The 20,685-nt window shown below is 38.0% G+C and overlaps 3 protein-coding genes across 3 annotated transcripts; 1 reads left to right on the forward strand and 2 right to left on the reverse strand.

Moving 5' to 3' along the window:
- Positions 1-3,421: 3,421 nt before the first annotated feature.
- LOC144663919 (zinc finger matrin-type protein 2-like) lies at positions 3,422-8,504 on the reverse strand. Its single transcript, XM_078525011.1, has 2 exons — positions 7,928-8,504; positions 3,422-4,807 (listed from the first exon to the last, which is right to left on the reverse strand). The coding sequence occupies exons 1-2, from the start codon at positions 8,417-8,419 to the stop codon at positions 4,673-4,675; spliced, it is 627 nt and encodes a 208-aa protein (XP_078381137.1). The 5' UTR covers positions 8,420-8,504; the 3' UTR covers positions 3,422-4,672.
- Positions 8,505-8,654: 150 nt separating this feature from the next.
- Positions 8,655-14,327, forward strand: LOC144663903 (F-box/WD repeat-containing protein 7-like). Its single transcript, XM_078524987.1, has 4 exons — positions 8,655-8,838; positions 9,624-10,446; positions 11,622-12,215; positions 12,741-14,327. Exons 2-4 carry the CDS (start codon positions 9,632-9,634, stop codon positions 13,342-13,344), a joined length of 2,013 nt encoding a protein of 670 aa, XP_078381113.1. The 5' UTR covers positions 8,655-8,838; positions 9,624-9,631; the 3' UTR covers positions 13,345-14,327.
- A 3,268-nt stretch (positions 14,328-17,595) lies between these two features.
- LOC144663912 (polyprenal reductase-like) lies at positions 17,596-20,650 on the reverse strand. The gene is made up of 3 exons (XM_078524998.1): positions 20,469-20,650; positions 18,668-19,002; positions 17,596-18,367 (listed from the first exon to the last, which is right to left on the reverse strand). Exons 1-3 carry the CDS (start codon positions 20,642-20,644, stop codon positions 17,973-17,975), a joined length of 906 nt encoding a protein of 301 aa, XP_078381124.1. The 5' UTR covers positions 20,645-20,650; the 3' UTR covers positions 17,596-17,972.
- Between the last annotated feature and the right edge of the window lie 35 nt (positions 20,651-20,685).

Consider the following 20,685-nt stretch of genomic DNA (forward strand, 5'->3'; position numbering starts at 1 on the left):
TCAGCCTCTAATGTGCGCTATAACCCTACGAAATCTTTCCCTAAACTCGACAACTGGACGCCGCCATCTTGGAAGTGGTAATGTATGTGTGACGTCAAAGAGCTCAGCCTGAAGTTTGGCGGGAAAATTTTAATACTCGAAACTCCTTGTTTTTTGTATTTCTTGGAGCTCTGTTTGAGCAAAATGGAGCTGCAAAACAAAAAACAAAAGCCACTACGAAGAAACAAGGAGTTTCGAGTATTTAAATTTTCCCGTCAAACTTCAAGCTGAGCTCTTTGACGTCACGCATACATTACCAGCTCCAAGATGGCGGCGTCCAGTTGTCGAGTTTTGGGAATAATTTCGTAGGGTTATAGAGCACGTTGGAGGCTGGAATTTTAGTGAATAACATATCTTTGTATAAACTTTTTACTGGCGTAAAGAAAATAAATGGCTATTCTGAAGTGAACTTCTCCTTTAACAAAATTTCAGTTATTTCTTTTTTTGGCATAAGCTTTCCACCCTCCCTCTCCCCACCCATAAAAAAATATACCCCACCCCTCTGCTAGGGGTGTTGAATGGTAAATGCGAGACTTGGCGAGACGGCGAGACTGATATCTTATCTGCGAGCCTGAGACCTTTTTAGCCTTGCAAAAGAAATTGAGACTCCGAGAAGGCATCAAAGAAAAATTCGAGACGACGAGATCCTTGAAATTTGCCCAAAATTCTGCGAGACTCGCCTTTTTTAAAGGACCATTCACCACCCCTTCTGCTTTCAGAGCTACCTTAACTTTTTCGAAAATTTAACTTTGCAAAATGTTGTATCTTTACATGCTTAGATTGTTTTTGAGTTGTTATCACTTCAAGCTTAAAATTTTGACCTTCTTACTATGTCTTGTAAGTGTTGACCTGACTACTAATTTTTAAAACTATTCAAATTTATCAAGTGCAAAAGTGAAAGGTTTTACTACAGTAGCATTTTATTCAAAAACACAAGTGAAGATGTTAGACAACTAAATTAGGAATCAGTTAATAATAACAGTAGGTTAGTTTCAGAAAGGAGCATACATTTATTGAAAACAAGCACTGTGCTTATTTAAAGGGACTGTGTCACGGATTTTAGCCAAACTTAGGCATAGTAAATGACCATCAAATTTGTTTAAATGTATAAAATAACCTCTTAAAACAGTGAAGGAATATTTAAATAAGACACCAAATGCAAAAGAAGGTACGGATGGCCAAAAGTGTCGAAGATTGGAACGGATTGCGATGTGGGCTTTTGAAATATGGTCCGGCGGAACAGTTTTCAAAGTTTATCTTGTCTGCTTGTAACTTTAATTTATAACGCCTGGGAGACACATTTAGCTGCAAGGAAGCTATGGTTTCGTCATTTAGTATCAAAGAATTAATTTCTTTGCAAACATTTAGTTTCATAGCGAATATTTGGCAAAATTTAATAACATAAGATTAACTTAGCCGTGACATAGTCCCTTTAATGACCTTGAGGATACTTCATTTACCATGACACACAACTATTAGTATAAAGTAAAGATTATATATTACATTCAAAAATAATCTTGGATGAAATGTTACAGTATAGAAAAATCCACTGAAAAGTCCTGAACAACTAAGTTTGATTTCTGTTCCATTTATGTAATATCCTGGTACTAGCAATACAGCTGGGGGTCAGAAAAATGGTCTTACCTCCCCACTCTAAAAAATAAATATACACTACTTTACAAATAAAAGGATACCAGAAATGTAAAAATTATAGCATATCAATATTAGTGCTGCTGGCAATTTTAAGTCATTGTCAATCCAATTTTACATAATTTTTCATAAATTACAAGTTTACAGGAATGTCAGAAAACATTTTGCACAAGCAGTCATGAAGTGTCCTGGAAGTTGAAGCGGTTTTATACCTGGCTTTGGTTGTTCAAAGATTGGACAATGCTATCCACCGGATAAATCCCTATCCAGTGGATAGCGTAGCTTGTTTTGTCAGCACTTATCCAGTGGATAGCGGCGTTGACAAAACCCGGATCGGATCGGATCGGATCACGGATCGGATCACGGATCGGATCACGGATCGGATCACGGACCGGATCACGAAAAGAATAAATTAAAATAACAAAAAATAAATAAACAAGTAAATGGTTGTTAGTAATCGGCGTAACGGCGGAACGCGGAACGGCGTAACGAGAATCGGCGTAACAAGATTTTTTTCTGTTTTTTTTTTTTTCTTTTTTTTAATTGCTTTATTAATTTATTGCTATGAACTTAATTAAGATAATAAATTATCACTTTGCAGACCTGCAGACAGCGGTATCTGGAACCTATTTTTTCTTTATTTCACACACAACTGAGGCCGCAATGTCGTTTACGGCTTATATGATCTCTGGACTTCTGATTACGTAGAACTGGGCAAACAAACAAACAAACAAACAAACAAACAGTAAATATATCCCACAAAATAAAGGGCACCCACATCTTATAATTAATCCTTCGAGGTCGATCTAGAGCCAGGATTTGAGGATTTCAAAGAGAAGCTATAAACGCGACTGCACAGTGTGACTGCCCTTCGGACATTCTTGCCCCGATCGAGACAATGAAACGTACAAAGCCGAACAAGTCAACGGAGCCGTTGGAAAATAAAAAGGAGGGCCTGAAAAGTTACCGATTGCGTAAGAAAAAGAAAGAAAGAAAATGAAAATCCCACAGCAAGATATATTTTCAGCTGGTCACCCATCCAAGTACTTACCCCGCGCAACAGGGCTTAACTTCGGCGATCGGACGCAAACCAATGCGTTCCTTGTGGTATCACTGTCAGACGAGACAGAGGGTTATAAGAGAGGGTTATAAAAGTAATACCTGGTTAAAATGGATCTTTTGTACAATTTGGCACTTTCCTGCTAAAATTGGTCTTAACTTTTATTAGCAAAATTACGTGCTCTTTCTGATACCATATGGAAAGCAACGGCTCTTGTCCGATCACCGAAGTTAAGCCCTGTTAGGCGAGGCTAGTACTTGGATGGGTGACCAACTAAAAATACCCCTAGTTAGTGGGCTTTTTTATTTTCTTTCTTTCTTTTTTTTTATGAAATCAGTTACTTAACAGGCCCTTCATTTTTTTTCCAACGGCTCCGTTGACTTCTTCGGCTTTGTACGTTTCATTGTCTCGATTGGGGCAAGAAAATTCAGAATACGCCATTCCGCGTTCCGCTGATACGCCGATTATTTTTTTTTACTAACAACCATTTATTTGTTTATTTATTTTTTGTTATTTTATTTTATTTTTGTTATTTTTTTTTTCGTGATCCGGTCCGTGATCCGATCCGTGATCCGATCCGTGATCCGATCCGTGATCCGATCCGCGATCCGATCCGTGATCCGATCCGTGATCCGATCCGATCCGATCCGGGTTTTGTCAACGCCGAGTGGATAGTGATTTATCCAGTGGATACAGTTATCCACCCTTTGAACAACTGGGTCCTGATCGAAAAATCATTGCCATGAAAAGAAAAAACCATGAACAGTGCGACCCAAATATTTACTGGGAAATCAGAAAAATAATCGTCGTCTGTGACAGAATAAACATGATAATAAAACAGACAGGTTGTATAAATCAAGCTTTAAGGCTCTCAAAGAAAGAACATATCTTGATTATCAATAAAAGAAACATTACTAAGCTTTCCAAGGCTGTCTCCCAGAATACCAGTGGGTCATGTCGTTCATGGTTTATGCTTTTAACAGGGTCAACATTTCTTCAATTAGGTATAAATAGTTTTTCTTCTGCAGACACAACCTTTGAAACTGTTTTAACTTTTTTTGTGACTGGCTAAGATCAAACCCTTTTGCAGTTAACTTATTAAAAAGAGCTTTGCCACACTAAACATCCCTACAAAATACCATAAAATGGTACAGTTCACTTTCATAATCGATCATGCAAAAAATTTTCTGTCAATCAAAAAAATTTCAAAGCTTTGACAACCAATCATGAAAAGTTTGATATCCAATTGTAACCAACTATATACATTCCTGGATAAAGTCAGACACATAAAGAAAGTTCAAATAAAAAGTGCAAAAATTAATTACCAAAAAGTCTTCACATAGAACCGTAACATTTTCTATACAATTAATTACTTTGAAAGATCACACTCTAATTCATTGCTCTAATTGACCCGCTGTTACAGTGTAAATTCTAAAGCATTCTTGAGAAACTTGATGTCAAACTTCATAAAAAAGGCTTGAAGTGCATGTTATTTTGTTTTGTACTGATGTGAAACCTCCATTTAAACTAAAATGTGGAGAGCCTCAAATTTGTTTTTCTCTCACCTGTGTGAAGTGGATTTTATACAACAAAGATGAGAACGAAAAGGAGTCTCGTATGAATATTGATCAGGTTCTTATTAACTGTATAAAAACTGTGACCATGCTATGAGCTCTTTTTGGTAACTTTACTTTTGCCTTTATTGTTCAAATGTTCAGCGAAAACGGTCCGTCTTAACCTTACTGTTGAGATTTGAGACTAAGAAGGAGGCTTAAATTATTTGAATATTGAACTCTTAATCAAATGCATGGTAGTATGACATGGAAAATGTGAGGAATTGTGCTACATCACATTGAATTATTACCATAATAAGTAAATGCGAACTTAGTAAACTTCTAAGTACTACAACTAGATAATTACAAATTATTTCTTGCTAGTGCCAAAACCAGCAAAGCCCATAGTGGCAGCCAGATCTGGATCAATATCTCCATCATCAACAACTGGCTTCTGTTTCTTTTCTTTGCGAGCAATCTTTCTTTGTTGTTTCCTCTGTTCCTCCTTTAAAAAAATAAATAAGATGTTATCATAAAATGCCTTTCATTTCTACAACCATTGCTTCTAAGCAAAAAAGTAGCATATTACAAATTGGAGTTAATCTGAGTGAGGCTCAGCCAGTGGTTTAAGGTATCAGTGTACCCCAAAATAAGCCATTTTAAAGAAAAATATATTTTGGTATTTTCAGGTAGATCTCATTAAGACCTTTCATTCAAAAAAATTACATGAAAAAAGAACGACTCTACGCAAAGTTATGAAGGAAAAACGTTTCTTGCCATTAATTATATCTGTTAATATTTGATAGCTATCAACAGGTTATTTGAATGTGTACCAGGGGCGATACTAACGTTGCGTGACTATCAGAGTTCTTGGTTTTCGACAAGTTGCTTTGAGTGTTTTGCGCTGGCAAAATGCATATTGTCCATATTCCCTGATGTCAAAGAAGAAACATTTTCCATTCCTATCTCAAAGTTCGAACAATGTTACAAAAACGGGAAAAAACAAAAGATTTTGCAGATGCGCTAGTAGATAGCGATAACAAGTTATTTTTCACCACTTGAAGTGGTATGTCAGGACCTAGCATCATGACCAGTCCCTCGATTAACTTAAGGATGCTTGCAATTCCACGTTTTCGTTGTTTCAGATTTAACATTTCTAAAACTGTTGCACTGGGATGAAAACTGTTATAACGCGAGCGGTAGAACTGAAATCATGCAACAGACCGTTTCCAGCCAGAAGCAACATTTGACACCGCTCTGAACAAGATCTATTGTTAAAGTAAAATGAGCCTTCCTTCTATCGCTCAACGCGTGATCATTTTCATGCGTCTTGTGTAATTAATCTCATTACACCGGAAGAACGCCCCAAAATACATTTTTCTTTTGTATCTCGAAACAAAGTTTCGAAGAGAGAGGGTGCACATTTTAAGTTCGTTTTCAGTGGAGTTTCAACAATTTTTGCTAAAATTTGGCAAGAATGTTGCCTGATAATCGAGCAACAAAACTGTGTCGGCGAATTTTTATATTTTTCTTCTTTCAAAAGTTATGGCTGTTTAAACAAAGAGTATAGTTGTTCCTTAGACTCTGGAAGTTTAACTGCATGTCAAAAACAAACCAGACAAGTAATCAATTTTCCCCAACACAGTTTTTTAGAGAAAGTTGTGAAGAACTCATAGCGATCATGTTTATCGCTTTTTTCCCTTCAAATTTGTCCCGAAACGAACCCGATTTATGAACCTTGGTACTTTTGGAAATAACACACTCTATTTGGACAATGTTAATATTTTAACTTACCGTAAAAACTCGTGTATAAGCCGCACTCATAGATAAGCCGCACCCCCAAATTTCAAGCATGATTTTGAGAAAAAAAATAAAACCTGGCGGAAAAATGCCAAGTTGATAGTGAAAAAATGCTGGATTATGAGGAAATTTTAACAATCAATAAAGCTAAATTTGATTCCTTGAGCCTTTCCGATCGATGTGCAGGATGTACTATAAACACATAAACGGAAAACACTTCAGTCTTACCCAGAATTTTAGAACTTTATAGAATAAACATCAATTCTGCCACCTTAACATTTTTGATCTTTTTCTGCCATTCTTCGTTCATCACTGTTTTTACATCAAATTTTGCACCTGATTTTGTGCTGTGTTCGTGAAAGCGTTCGTAGCTTAGTAACCAGGCACTAGTATCCAGGCCCATTGCCAAAAGACACGTGGAACGCCTGGGGGTTTAAAATTATTCACGGACAAAAAGCGTGGTTTTCGTCGCTGTTTTGGGAGGAAAAACTTTTTCAAAATGATCAGTCTCCTTGTTATTTTTGTTTGTGAGGATAGTAAAGAGCTGCTTTGTCGCTTATATGGAGCAATTTTTCAGTTTTATGGGCAAAAATGCGCAGAAGATACGGAAGATGCAGTGTGAGCGATTTATGCAGATTTATGTGGACCCGCACAGCCGCACCACCACATCCTGTCAGATGCCCTGTAAAATTGCATGCGATGGTCTCGTAGATAAGCCGCACCCACGATTTTGAGCCCAAAATTTCGGCAAAAAAGTGCGGCTTATACACGAGTTTTTACAGTAATTAAATAAATAAATCTTCCTAATCTACAATTCCTAAGCTTTCAGAAAATATATCCTTTGCTGGGGTTTGCGTTAATTACCAGAGGGTAAGGCAGCTCCAACGCATGATGGTCATTTGGGGTACAATGATACCTTAAAGGTATGGTAAACAAAAGTTTTTTTTAAAATTGAGTATATTGCAAGTTTGCATTGAAATTCATGTATACTGTAAATGATGTAATCATCGAACTATGAACAACTATGAATTACTGTATGTCTCTAGCCTTTGCAGAAGCACAGATAAGATAAGTCTCCCATTTGCACCCTGTTGTCTATCTTATTTCGCGAGCAAACTACGCATCTTTTTTTGTTTTGTTGACTAGTTGTTACAGTAAACGCCTCTCTCTAATAAATGCCTCATACAGGGCTTGAGACTAACTTTTTAACTCACTGGTTTACTGGCTAGTGACATGTCAGATTTTACTAGCCAAAAGTAATTTTTCACTAGTCGGGTATAATGATTTCTATCAAGAACAGTTGACTTTTCCGAGTTTTCCACTAGCCAAATGGCTAGAAGGAATGCTAAACCTGGTAGCCAAAACCTAAATTTTAGTTAGTCTCGAGCCCTGTCATATCTATTTAAAGCCCCCCTCAGGACCCCTAAAATTTAATAGACGCCCTGGGCGCTTATTAGATCATTTACGGAACATGTATCTGACAAGACTTTGGGTTAGACATAGACATTGGCACCCATCAGTCAAAAAAGCAATCTTTTATAGATTATCCAACAGATATCATCTAAAGCTATAAAGGGAGATTATGTCATAAAAAGCAAAAGGAACATTTTGCTCATCACCATGCAGGAAATCATCATCATCGTCATCATCATTAAATTTATTGTCAAGGGGGGATGGGTGGGATAGGTGCTCTTGGATTTAACTGATACACTATGATCATCCTTGAAGACCCATGGTCTCTGAGGATGCATTACTAGTTTAATGAAATTTAATATATTAAAATAAAGAAAAAAAAGGTCCCATGCACTATTTTCTTTCAGCATACCTCTTCACGCAGCTCAGCCATTCTCTCTTCCAAATCATACTCTTTTCCTTTCTTTTGCTTTTCCTCTTCTCTTTTTCTCTTATTTGTCTCAAAACGTCGTTTCACTTGATCAAGAGACGATCTCTCTACCCTCATAGACATACCAAGATTTCGTTGATGTTTCTTGCCATTGATATGATCTAAAAAGTTCACTGAATCTTTCACTACACAGTCACAAACATTGCAGTAATATCCTCCGGTATGGGAAAGCGGTGTTGTCTTGGTTATGACCACTGATTTACCAAGGTTTGCTTCAAGATCCACATCATATTGCCTCCTTTTCAGAAGTTCTCTTTTCACTGGAGCAGAAGACCGCCTCTTTGAACTTGATCCTTCTTCATCGTCGTCCTCGTCGTCTTCTAGTTCTTCTTCTCGCTCTTTTGCTTTCTTTTCGTATTCTTCTCTGTCCCATGTCCTTCTAAAGTTGTCATTTTTTCCGGTTGCATTTGCCATAGTAGAAAATCTAATAAAGAACGATAAATACACAATCGCTTCAAATCTTTGACAACACTTTTGCCCAGGCGTTCTTCGCAAATACTTTCTTTTTCCTTATTTGGCAAAGGCCTAAAACAGAAGGGGCCGTGTTCAAATAAAGAGTATTGTTCCCTATCCATATGTGGGAGGTATTGTTCCCCATATTTGGAAGTGTAGCGCAGTCCACGCAGGGTGTGACGTTGAGGCCAAGGTCCTCGTGCGACTTACGTGAAACGCGCCATCTTTGTTCTTGGCAGCAACGGCTTCAACTGTATCGTGTTTTCTTCTTGCCGGAAGGGAGGGAGAAAACTCCTATCTTCTATTTATATGACATGTATTCCGAATTGCGGCTTTGAAAATCATTTGATGTTCATAACAGGATATAGGACTTTCCAAAGGTGAGAATTTTCGTTTTGTACTTTTTTTTCTAGCCCATTTCGTTGTTTGGATTCGTGCGTGATTGATCGGGGTGAGTGTGTGCCCGGGAAGTCCCTGTCGTTTCATTGGACAGTTTCTCTGAAAGTTTCGTTATTTAGAGGTTTTCTTGACAGTGAATTTTATCGAAAGAACCGACGAGTGCTTCAAAAGCTTTTTTAATCTATAGCGACAGGTATTGAAAGCGCGAAACGTGTTATCAAACGTGTCAAGAAGCTTTTCTGTGGCGATGTTTTTGTTGACTTAGATGGAATTTCTCGAAATTTTCGGATTAATGTTCAAGTGTACGACTAAGAATCTGAAAATATGTTCACTTCACTTTTAGAAAAAGCCGAAATTTTGCCATTAAGAAGTGAAAAACTTATTTCGCGGTCTTGACAACAGGTACCATGAAGTGCGGCTTTCCTTCTGTATGTTACGTGTGCGAGGCGTAGCAACCCGAATTTCCTTTCAAATTTAGTCACGCTGGCGAAAATATGCGTTTAGAAGCAGTTAGCTTTCCATTCCTTACTTTTGTGTGTAAATTTTTCGCTATTTGCGTATTTTTTTGTCATTTTGTTAAAGGAAAACGAGAGAAATAGGAGAGAATATTGTTTCGTGAGTTTCGGTGGATGTATTGTGCAAGAAAATCATGAGGTTGGCAGATGATTTATGCGTAGTCAATACACATGTTTTGAATCGCTCTCCGTACGTAAAAGATGAACATATTTAGCTTGTTCTGAATATTTCTCCTTGTATTGCATTACAGAAACGTCAATGGCTGGCCCAGGACGTATTGTGGATATAAATCGTGCGACGACTGAAGAACTTGAGGGTTTGAATGGAGTCGGGAAAACAATAGCAAAGAACATAGTTGAGATTCGTACTACTCTAGGTGGCTTTTCTAGCATTGAGGACTTGAAAGTGATCCCAGGTATTGGACGTTTATTCATCGATGTACACAAGGATAGCCTTTGTTGTTCGCCCTCGCCGTCTCAAACGAGACGAGAGACGAGGGGCTCGGCCAAGGCAAAGACAGGAAGGCAATCATTGAACAGAAGGTCTTCGCCAACTGCAGCAAACAAGGTACACAGCACACCCAAGGGAAGAGGTGAATCAGGAAAACGAAAGCTCTCTAGCAGTAGTCAACAGCCTGATAATGATGAAAGTGAGAAATCATCCCCTGAAAAGAAGTTCTGTACCCCAACTCAAAAGAGACTGTTAAAGCTCCTCCCCCTTAGAAATTATGGTACTATCAAGACAGCAACACCTGTAATGAGTCCGGTGGACAGCCGCTGCCGACACATGTCATTTTGCAGCCATCCCCCAGCAGGCCTGGATGAGTGGCTGCGTACATTTCAGCAGTGGACAGCTGAGGAGAGGAAGTACGCTCTTGATGAGATTATTGAGCACTGCGAGCCAACAGTTGTTAGACACATTATGGGTACCATTGAACCAAGGTTTCAACGGGACTTCATATCTCTACTGCCAAGAGAGCTTGCTTTATATGTGCTGTCATTTTTAGAACCCACTGACTTGTTACGAGCTGCACAGACCTGCAAATGCTGGCAAACACTTTGTGACGACAACTTGTAAGTACTGTAGGCAGGTGTTTTGTTACTTATGTTTAACTTGTTCAGTTAGGTTTCAATGAGAAAAGGTTGCCTAAATAATAAGGGGCTGTCAACATGTAAGTACAGTATGGTTGTGTTGGAGAAGAATAGCCTAGCGTATATATACCAGTCGTCCGTACGTGTACATGTTTGGCTTCAATTGGGTTACTTTGAAATATGTTATGCTTTTTGTTGATAAGGGTTACCGTGGATGGGGCATAACTTAGTGGGAAAAATGTAGGTTTTGAATTAATTAAGTGTGTTTGTATGTCCAGAGTCTGTCCAGTGGTGGACATTTAAAACTGTCAAAACTGTATTGTTGAAGCAGCATTATTATGAATCAATTTTATTGCATGTTTTATGCCTGTAACTCTAGCTAGTTGTGATAACACGTACTGTACACAGCAAAGGCTTAACTGACAGTGCAGTGCAGCATGATGTTTTGAATGAAAATAAGATCCAGCTGAAAATTTTACTTGAATGGCTTCTTCCTAAAGCTTTATTGCTTTTATCGAGAATCTGCAGTGTCTAAATTTGGTACTTGATGGCCCTTGAACAATCTGGCACAAACACTCAATCATCTGTGGCTGATAGGAATTACCTTTACTAGAAAACTGAGAGAATGCTTGGCTACTGTGACTTACAGCAGTGCTGTACCCTGGGTGACCCTTTATACACTCAAACATCTGTGCCATGGTTATCTAATCATAGTGTCATTTGTTCGCTGTTATTGTTTTGCTTTGATTTTTGGAAAAATCATTTGAATCAATGAAATTGTGACAGCTGTCCTGTTTAATAGCATGACTGTTTAAAGCAGTTGCAAGTTATGTTTATGACAAAAAATCTTGAAATTTTTTATTTATTTTGTTTGTACAATTCCTTTTGTGAAATTTAAGAAACTATCGAGAAGCTATTAGGATGTAATTCTTGGGTTTGGTGTCACAGAGTGTTGCTTATACATTTTAATGTGATCAGTTTTTCTAAAAGTGTGGTATTAATAAAATATTCAAAGTGACAATTTTACTATTCCAAAAACATTAATATAGATATGCATGTAATAGAAAATAGTAATGTGCCCCAAGGGAAAAACATTTTAAGGCAATTACAAATATGGCACTATGCAGCATGATCTCATATTGTCTTATTTTCTGCAGGCTTTGGAAACAAAAATGTAAGCAAGCAAGGATTGAAGAAGAGCCAGTGACTCCTGTAAAATGTAACAGACGTAGATCCAATAATTCACAACAAGTAAACCAGAACACCAAAGCTGTAAATAGCCCATTCAAGAAACTTTTCATGACAAAGCAACGGGTGTACTGGAACTGGAGAATGGGCCCACTCCGTCCATCTAAAATCCTCAAAGGACACGACGACCATGTAATTACATGTCTTCAGTTTTGCGGCAGCAGAATTGTTAGTGGTTCTGATGATGGTACTCTTAAAGTGTGGTCAGCCATATCTGGGAAGTGCCTGCGCACTCTTGTAGGGCACACTGGAGGGGTTTGGTCATCCCAGCTGAGTGGCAACATTATTGTCAGTGGCTCAACTGATCGTACGCTGAAAGTTTGGAATGCAGACACTGGTTACTGTATGCACACATTGTATGGACACTCATCAACTGTTCGCTGCATGGACATGCATGACGGCACTGTAGTGAGTGGCTCTAGGGATGGAACTCTAAGAGTTTGGGACACGTCCTCTGGAAATTGTCTTCATGTGTTGGTTGGGCATCTTGCTGCAGTGAGATGGTAAGTTTTTATAGACAAAAATGCAACATACTGTATTGAAGATGCATATGAGTAACCACACAAAACATTGTACAAATTAAAAGAACCTTTTGCAACAGTGCATGCTCCAAAAAATTTATATATTTTTTCTTTTGGCAACTTTCTCTATAGTTGCATGTATAACTGTGATGATCTTTCACATATAAAATCTTCCACCCTCAGTTTGAATTATATGATGTACTGTATTTCATATAATTTATTCACATCTATTTCTAAATCTTCTGTGGGTGTATTACAAACTCACAAGGTGGCCGGCTCCCAGTTGGCAATATAGCTCAGTTTGTAGAACACTGCACCAGTATGGCCTAGGTCAAGTGTTCAAACTTGTTCAAACCTTTTTCTTTTTCAGTTTTTTTTTTTTTGCAACTTCTTAAGTTGCATGCATAAATGCAATGATCTTTCTTGTGAAAAAAGAAGCTTATTGTAACAGGTAACAGGTAACTTTAATTTGCAACTCCTTAATGGCTTCTCTGATCTTTTTTTCAGTGTGAAATATGATGGCAGACGTGTAGTCAGCGGAGCTTATGACTTCCTGGTGAAAGTGTGGGACCCTGAAACAGAACAGTGTATACACACATTACAAGGGCATACAAACAGGGTCTATTCACTGCAATTTGATGGCGTGTACATTGTCAGCGGCTCACTGGACACCTCGATTCGTGTCTGGCATGTTGAAACTGGACAATGTCTACACACTTTGGTTGGACACCAGTCTCTGACCAGTGGAATGGAACTCAAGAACAACACTTTGGTGTCTGGAAATGCTGATTCTACAGTGAAAATCTGGGATATCACTTCTGGACAGTGTTTACAGACTTTAGCAGGCCCGAATAAGCACCAAAGTGCAGTCACTTGTCTTCAATTTAACAGCCGGTTTGTCATAACCAGTTCAGATGATGGCACAGTTAAAATTTGGGACTTGCGCACTGGGGAGTTCATCAGAGATCTTGTAAAGTTGGACAGTGGTGGCAGTGGTGGGGTGGTATGGAGAGTCAAATGTGATGAAAAGAAGTTGGTTTGTGCTGTGGGCAGCAGAAATGGCACAGAAGAAACCAAACTTCTAGTCCTGGACTTTGATGTACATGAATAAATCATTTTTCTTGCATGCATTTCATCCTCATAATTAGTGGAAATGTATTACTTAAGTTGTTTTGTGTACGTCATAAGTTTAGAAGTTGTGTTTGATAGATATCAAATGAATGTTGCCATTTTCCAACTTGGTGTTGTTTTCACTTATCATCCTCATCTTATTCATTGCAAGCTTACACTGTTGGATAATTTGTACTTTTGTCACTCTTACACTCTTACATATAATAGAACCCAAAAGGTTTTGCCTCTTTTGTACAAAATTTAATAGTAAGAATTTGCTTGGATATCAGCTTGTAAAAAAAAACAATTATTATAATATCCATTGCCTAGAAAAGCTTACAAGGCCAACAAATTTTGTGTGTGACAAAACTGTTTTGCAGAAGCTCATTTTACAAACAATTTTTGACATCAGATTTATTTGTGGCAAATTTTTGGTATTGTGCCTACTTGTTACATAGAAAAGAAACTCTTAAATTGAAACAGTTACAGTTTACGAACAGGGTTTCTGGACTTCATTCAAGTGAGAAGGAATGCCTGCTGGTCAGGCATTGTGAAATTCAATTAACAGAATTTGACATATTTACTCATCAAGGGCTGTACAAAGAAAATAACGCACCTCAGTGAGAAGTTATCAAAAGAAATATATATTTTTCACAACCATTGGAATTATGTAGGTTAGAACAGACGTGTTTACTTTTGTTTTAAAATTAATATTGTTGGTGATGATGCTTTTGCTTAATATATACTGTACTTAACTATGTAGACTGCTATTAAGTTAATCTTTGTATTGTGAAGGGCTATTGACATCTTTGGATACTTGACTGTGTCCTTTGATCATTTTCCAGGACTTATTTTTGAAGTAAGACATACATTGTACCATCAAATTCCCAAATTGTTCTCAAAATTGTAAAAAAAAACTAAGTTATAGGTTGGGTTAAAGAATGAACATTGAGAGGTAATAAAGCTTATTTTTCTACAACTCGATCTTAGTTGTCACTGTAGTCCTTTCTAAAATCTGTGTTCAAAATGCAGCATTTCTATTGTCAAACTTTACCCATTATAAAACTAATTACTGGTACATGTACTAGCTTTCTGAAAATGAGTACAAAAATTTTCCCTCACTATTAAAAACCAGAGCATTGGATTAATTTATACAATGTAATAATTAACCATTTATTCCACAAGCGCGCGTTGGATATGAGATGGTAGATAGTAATCACGTTCCCAGATCTTGTGGGTGGGCGAAGCCGAAGGCAAGATATGGTCAACTAAGGAAATTCAATTTTTTTGATTGGCTGTTTTAAAACATGGCTGTCACAGCGCTAAAATTTGAACGTGCGTTGGGGCCCTGTAGGGAGTTCCATGTCTGTTTTTTTATGAAAATTAGAGATCGTACCCACAATCAAAATATATACATTCTTGGGTCGTTTCTTTGTTTACATTAGGCCTCAAAAGTCAAGAAGTTTTCTTTTTAGGTCTTCGTAGCATTATAAAGCTATTTCTAACAAATAACAATGTTTAACAACAGAGAATCTGCCGTAAGAATATTTGCGTGACACAATCAAATAATTTTGCATATAACCATACCCAAATTCGCAAGTAGCCAATCAGAAGCGCAATCTACTGTCCTGATATCCTACGATATCAAGTCACTGACCTGATATGCCACCATATCACGGTCACTTTGAAGTAAAGTAGTGTTACTGTACGATGAATTGAAAAGAGGCTTTACCAATAAAACAGAACTTCGTAATTTAAATTTAGCGGTCGTAAAAAGAGAAAAACTTTCCCGCCAATACTAAACTTACGCGCGCTCGCCAATTGCGCGATGTTTGCCGACGAGTACTGAGACATTCAGACTGAAAAATGGAGTCGGAATTTCCAAATTTTGCGCTTAATTTTGATTTTGAAAATTAAGAGAATGAAACTTAACAAACGAGTGGAAAAAGAGGCAGAAGAGGAACTTGGTAAAAGTGTTGAAGACCAAGTCAACACAACTTGCAGTACGTACCTTGAAAGCATGGCTTCAACAGAGCGATAAATATAACCGGATTTTTGGCTGAATTTGGGTACGGTAAATACCTAATTGTACCTTTTTGGTACGCTTCGGCTGCATATCAGGCTCGTTTGGTCTCGCCATGGGTATTGGCTCGACTGCGTCTCGCCAAAATACAAACCATGGCTCGACCAAACTCGCCTGATATGCTACCGAAGCATACCAAAAAGGTACGATTAGGTATAAAAATTATTCATTTCATTGAGATTTCCTAAGAATTGTCTTGGGCATGAGCTAACCGCGGACCGGTTAGCTCAGTTGGTAGAGCGACGGTCTACAGTGCGGGAGGTCTCGGGTTCAAGTCCCAGACCGGACCAACACTCAGGGTCTTAAAACAACTGAGGAGAATATGCTGCCTTTGCAATAACATCTGCAAATAGTTAGATACTCTAGTCTTCTCGGATAAGGACGATAAACCGTAGGCCCCGTCTCCTGCATCTTCAGTGTTATGGTCAGCAGGGGAAGTAAAAGAACCCACACGCATATCGTAAAGAGTAGGGCATAGAGTTCCCGGTGTTGTGGTCTGGTCATTGCCCGTTGTATTGTGCTTACTGTGAAATGCTCGGAGATATTAGCTGTATAAGCTACTCTTCAAATCCGAGGGTAAACAAAGTGATGATGATGATTGACTCGCCTGCCACATTCCTGACAGGCAATCACGTGGCACAAAACAGATTTGACCAGATCTCGCCTTCAGCTTCGCCCACCCACGAGATCTGGGAACAAGATTAGGTAGATAGCCAATGAGGTGCATAGTGCCTCATTGGCTATAACGATCTTATATCCAACAAGTGCGAGTGGAATAATTGTTTTATTAAAAACGCCCAAAGAATAGGCCATTTCCGAGTTACCCTTTGCCTCTGTTTCAAAACGAGTCTATGTGCAAAACCATTCATATAAAAATGAGTTTCACCATCAGGTCCATTTTCATGCAATTCAAACTTATTTTCATTTGAATGGTTTCGCACAAAGACTCGTTTTGACACAGAGGCAAAGGGTAACTTGGAAATGGCCTATTTAGACTACAAGCAGTCCCTATTTTTTTACAGAGTCCATCGAGCTTGAAGCGAAATTTTTTTTCAAAGAGTCCGTCGAGCTTCGCTTCAAGAAGCTCGACAGACTCTGCGAAAAAATATGGACTGCTCGTAGTCTATGGCCTATTGCAATATTTGAACTCCCCAGCTGTTTTCGTTGACATGTATCGGCTACCATATTTGATGTCGGTGGTACATGAGCTCATATACCATTGCCTGTTAACTAATCAAAACTCAGGAATTGCAATATACCATTGCTAGTTTTTAACAACTCAAGTTAGTTACAGTGGTGCAACTCTGGAACAGCCTACCCTGCAATCTCAGGATGATAAAATCCTTTAATCAATTTAAAAGCAAAGTTAGACATGGCATTTATGGAAAACAGGATAAGTTTAATGGATTTAATTCTTCAATTTTTATTATTTAGTATAGTTTATTTGTATTAATTTTTATTATAACTGTAATTACTAGTATCTAGCTGATGATTTTACAGTGTATAAAGAAATGTAAATAAATAAATAAAAATTCTTCAATGTCAAAATGTTTATAGTGTTTTGGTTACCAGGAGGTTCAAGAAATTGTGGGTTCAAAGAATCAGTACAATGTATTCCACTTACGGTAAACACTGAACAAGAATGCATTTTGCTACTGACATATTACTTTTGTGAATATTGTACACATCCCTGACCACTAAAGTTTTTTTTTATAAATTACCGGTACACCGGTTATAATAATTATAATAATAAGCCCACTTTTCGCTCTTGTGTCACCATTTAGTTATATTTCAACTGGCAGTTGCAGCAGTTAAGGTGGTTCGTAACAGTTTGGTCAGAATAAGACATGCCCGTCTTTGGTATTCTATCACAGCTATACCAATAATGTTAAGGAAAATCTTTAAGCTCAAATGTAAACAACGTTTACCAATGAACAATTTAAGGTCATAGTGACGTCAAAATATATTTCCATGGCAACGTCATATAAGGTTAAAGATACACTATTTTGGACCTTTTGAGGCTAATAACTCAAAAACTACTCGGTGAAAGTTCTTCTTTTTTACACATTTTTATCCAACTGATAAAATAAACATATTTACAAATTTTGAAAGAAATCTGTCAAACGGATTCAGAGCTATGTTATTTTTGCATAAATTTAAGGTGGCTCTGAACATTTTTGACAGAATTTTTTAAAAAATTGTCAAATTGTTTTTTTGTCCTTTAGACAAAAATATATGAAAAACAAAAACTTTTACCGTCTAGTTTTAGAGTTATTAGCCTCAAATGGTCAAAAATACGGTATCTTTGACCACTTTTGTAGTTGCCATGGCAATGAATTTTGACGTCACAGTGACTCCAATTTGTTTATTAGTTAAACCTTTACAAGGGTGTTCTAAAAGTTAAACCTCAAAATTACTGGTGTAGCAGCAATAGAATGCCAAAGACAGGCATATTTAAACTACTACGAGCCACCTTAATGCAGTAAATTTGTTCAAAATCAAGTTGCTCATTTGATCAGACCTAAAACAGTAACTTCAGCCACCGGCTAGTATAGAAAAGGAAATATCCTGCAACGATTCTGGGGGTACTCCTTGAATTTCCTGTTGTACCATTTTTGTGTAACTGTGGCTCCAAGTGAAAGATTCTGAATGGTGAATAGAAGAATCAGACCAATATAGATGTTTTGGCCCTTTTGTATTAGGAAGAATGAAAAGTAAATCAGGATTTCTGCCAAGTAATGAGGGCTGGAAACATAGTGAAACCAGTCTCCATAAGGAATTCTGTACACTTTGATGGTTTGTTCATTTGCGGAGTGTCGCAACTTTGCCAGGATATTATGACAGTTCCACTGATGCCAGCTTGCCCATAAGAGCACTACCACTCCAAAACACTGGTACCACCTGAAGGCATTCAAAGAATGTATGCATGAACTACACCAGTCTAGGAAAGACAAAACAAAATGAGTGAGTTGAGCATCAGATTTCTCTTACTTTTCACATTGAGTTTCTTGGAAGAATCTGGAAAGTTTTTCATCTGGTGTTATATCTAAGAAGCTGTTTTCCTAAACATTTGACCATCTAGAATTCTTATGATTGCATGACAAAAATGATTGCTGATATATTTAGCTTTCTTTTTGCACATGGAGTTCAAATAACTTGGGGGGGGGGGGGTCTCCTGGTTTCCTCCATTTTGTTTTAAACCTTTCTTCCCACGAAGATTAAGAATAACTGTTACACTCACCTTTGTCTATTTTCTGTACACTGAGAAATGATGCAGCCATGGCAGTTGCGTCAAACACATAGAAGAATATACCCACTAAGTAATGTGAGATGTGAATCCTGCCTGTGAACACACTGATAAACAAACACTCAAACAATCTGCGACCAGCCTGTGCCAGCAGAAGAAGCAGAGATACAAGAACAGTAAAGCAGTCAACACGAGGAGTGTAGTTCAGGTCCAGGAGCTGAGCAAAACTATCTGTGATTGAGGTGTTATTGAAGAAACAGTGGTTTATGAGCATCAACAGGAGAGCACATGACAGAGAACTTCCAACAACATAGAAATGAGTGAACCAGCTGAAAAATATACATACACAGCACAAATCAGTTACATTACACTCTGATAACTTTTGTTGCCTCATTTATACCAACACTTGTTTAACACAATGTTTTCAGTCTACAGTTTATTATTCTGCGATAAAGAATGTGAAAAAATTAAGATTGTCACACTGTTAGGCTCCTTGCAGTAATATTTCAGACCAAATTGGCAACCCATATCTGACTAAAAGCTGCCTCGTCCTCTCCCCCTGGGGGGTTCTCCCTATAGCGGACTATATGGGGACGCTGCACCCAAAAAGGGTACATTTTTCATGCTGTAGATAAATAAATTGGTAAAGATTTCACAAGTTGAAGTATACAAAAGGTAGGGAAAACTGTCATTTCCTTAATTAAAGGATCTTTAAAAATAACTCAAACAGATCGACCAAATGGTCGTTTTGTTTAAGTATTGTAAGGGCCGGGGGGGGGGGTACTCTATATAATTTTGGGTGGGGGTGTGACGCTGGGACTTCGAAACCCTTACCCTATACTAGACCCTGTTCAGCTGATTTCGCAACCCTTTACTAGACTAAACACCGAAAATCGCTACCCTATCCCAGACTTGCCATTTTCAGAACTGTGTCACTATTTTTGTTTTAAATGGAAAACCATCTGTCAACAACGTTGCCGCGATGATTTTTTACGTTTAAGAAGGTCTCTTCCTCTTCCGAGTTTCTATTCCTATTCTGGACTTAATTCCTCATACTACTGATCAGTTTTCCGGCAAATGATCCCCTACTCTAGACCAAAACTCGCTGATTTCTATACCCTATCCCAGACTAAACTGCTTGAAAACCATACCCTTCACAGCGGCACATACCTATATAGCTCATGTATGGGAGTGCCCCCCCCCCCCCGGGTGTAAGGGTTATTATATTCAAGTGAAAAATTAAGAAAAAAGATTAGTATCTGTTCTGAAGGTATGTAAAAGGGGTACCATTTCCTATCAATGAAGGTTTCTGTTGACAATGGCATATAGAAGGTTAGTCCGCAGGGTCGAGCCACCCTGCATAATTTTTTTTTGAGTAGCCCCAGGGCTTATCCCCTGGCACTGTAAGTTGCATTTCGTCAGTGAAAGGCAGGAAACTGGGAGGACAGAGTTTTCCAAGTGCATTAGGCCTGCATCTTCAAGGACACTGCATTCCAACCAAGGAGGGGCAGGGACAAGCCAAAGGCAGAACGAAAAAAGTCCAAAAAATCTTTTAGACCATCCTCTTCCAACACCTTACCCACCCACCCCCTGCAAAAAAACCTCTCCTGCTTTCATTTCAAGATCAGTATTTAAAAACCTTTTTCAACGTTCATATCGTGTGATCGTTTACATAAATCTTTGTTCACGTCCAAAAGTTATGAACAACAATAATGACGTTGTCATTACTTGCTATATTTAGCTTCTGCAATCTCAGCTCTGATACACGTCACCTCTGACCCAGAAGTTTCCTCACCTGTTGGGGACATGAAGATACTGAGTCCAGTTGGCTTGTTTTGAGTCATGCTTAGTTTTACCCCATTCAAACAAGTCATAAAGCCACTCTGGGATATAACTCTCCATTATGTACAACATAATTATAAGAAAGCAAACAAAATTTAGGAAAATCAAACCCGCCAAAAGAACGTCCATTTTGAATGCGCGCCTGCAAGTAACTCAGCGGTCATTCAAAA

This window comes from Oculina patagonica, chromosome 1, assembly GCF_052425735.1.
Source record: "Oculina patagonica isolate OP01 chromosome 1, crgOcupat, whole genome shotgun sequence".
Classification (NCBI taxonomy): domain Eukaryota; kingdom Metazoa; phylum Cnidaria; class Anthozoa; order Scleractinia; family Oculinidae; genus Oculina; species Oculina patagonica.

What these genes read in the sequence shown, in the direction of transcription:
- LOC144663919 (XM_078525011.1), bottom strand. Translation starts at nt 8,419, where the DNA reads ATGGCAAATGCAACCGGAAAAAATGACAACTTTAGAAGGACATGGGAC. An exon ending in TGGCTGAGCTGCGTGAAGAG is followed by an intron (nt 4,808 to 7,927) that starts GTATGCTGAAAG and finishes ATTTTTTTAAAG; the next exon opens with GAGGAACAGAGGAAACAACA.
- LOC144663903 (XM_078524987.1), top strand. Translation starts at nt 9,632, where the DNA reads ATGGCTGGCCCAGGACGTATTGTGGATATAAATCGTGCGACGACTGAA. An exon ending in ACACTTTGTGACGACAACTT is followed by an intron (nt 10,447 to 11,621) that starts GTAAGTACTGTA and finishes TATTTTCTGCAG; the next exon opens with GCTTTGGAAACAAAAATGTA. An exon ending in CATCTTGCTGCAGTGAGATG is followed by an intron (nt 12,216 to 12,740) that starts GTAAGTTTTTAT and finishes TCTTTTTTTCAG; the next exon opens with TGTGAAATATGATGGCAGAC.
- LOC144663912 (XM_078524998.1), bottom strand. Translation starts at nt 20,644, where the DNA reads ATGGACGTTCTTTTGGCGGGTTTGATTTTCCTAAATTTTGTTTGCTTT. An exon ending in TATCTTCATGTCCCCAACAG is followed by an intron (nt 19,003 to 20,468) that starts GTGAGGAAACTT and finishes TATATTTTTCAG; the next exon opens with CTGGTTCACTCATTTCTATG. An exon ending in TGTACAGAAAATAGACAAAG is followed by an intron (nt 18,368 to 18,667) that starts GTGAGTGTAACA and finishes TGTCTTTCCTAG; the next exon opens with ACTGGTGTAGTTCATGCATA.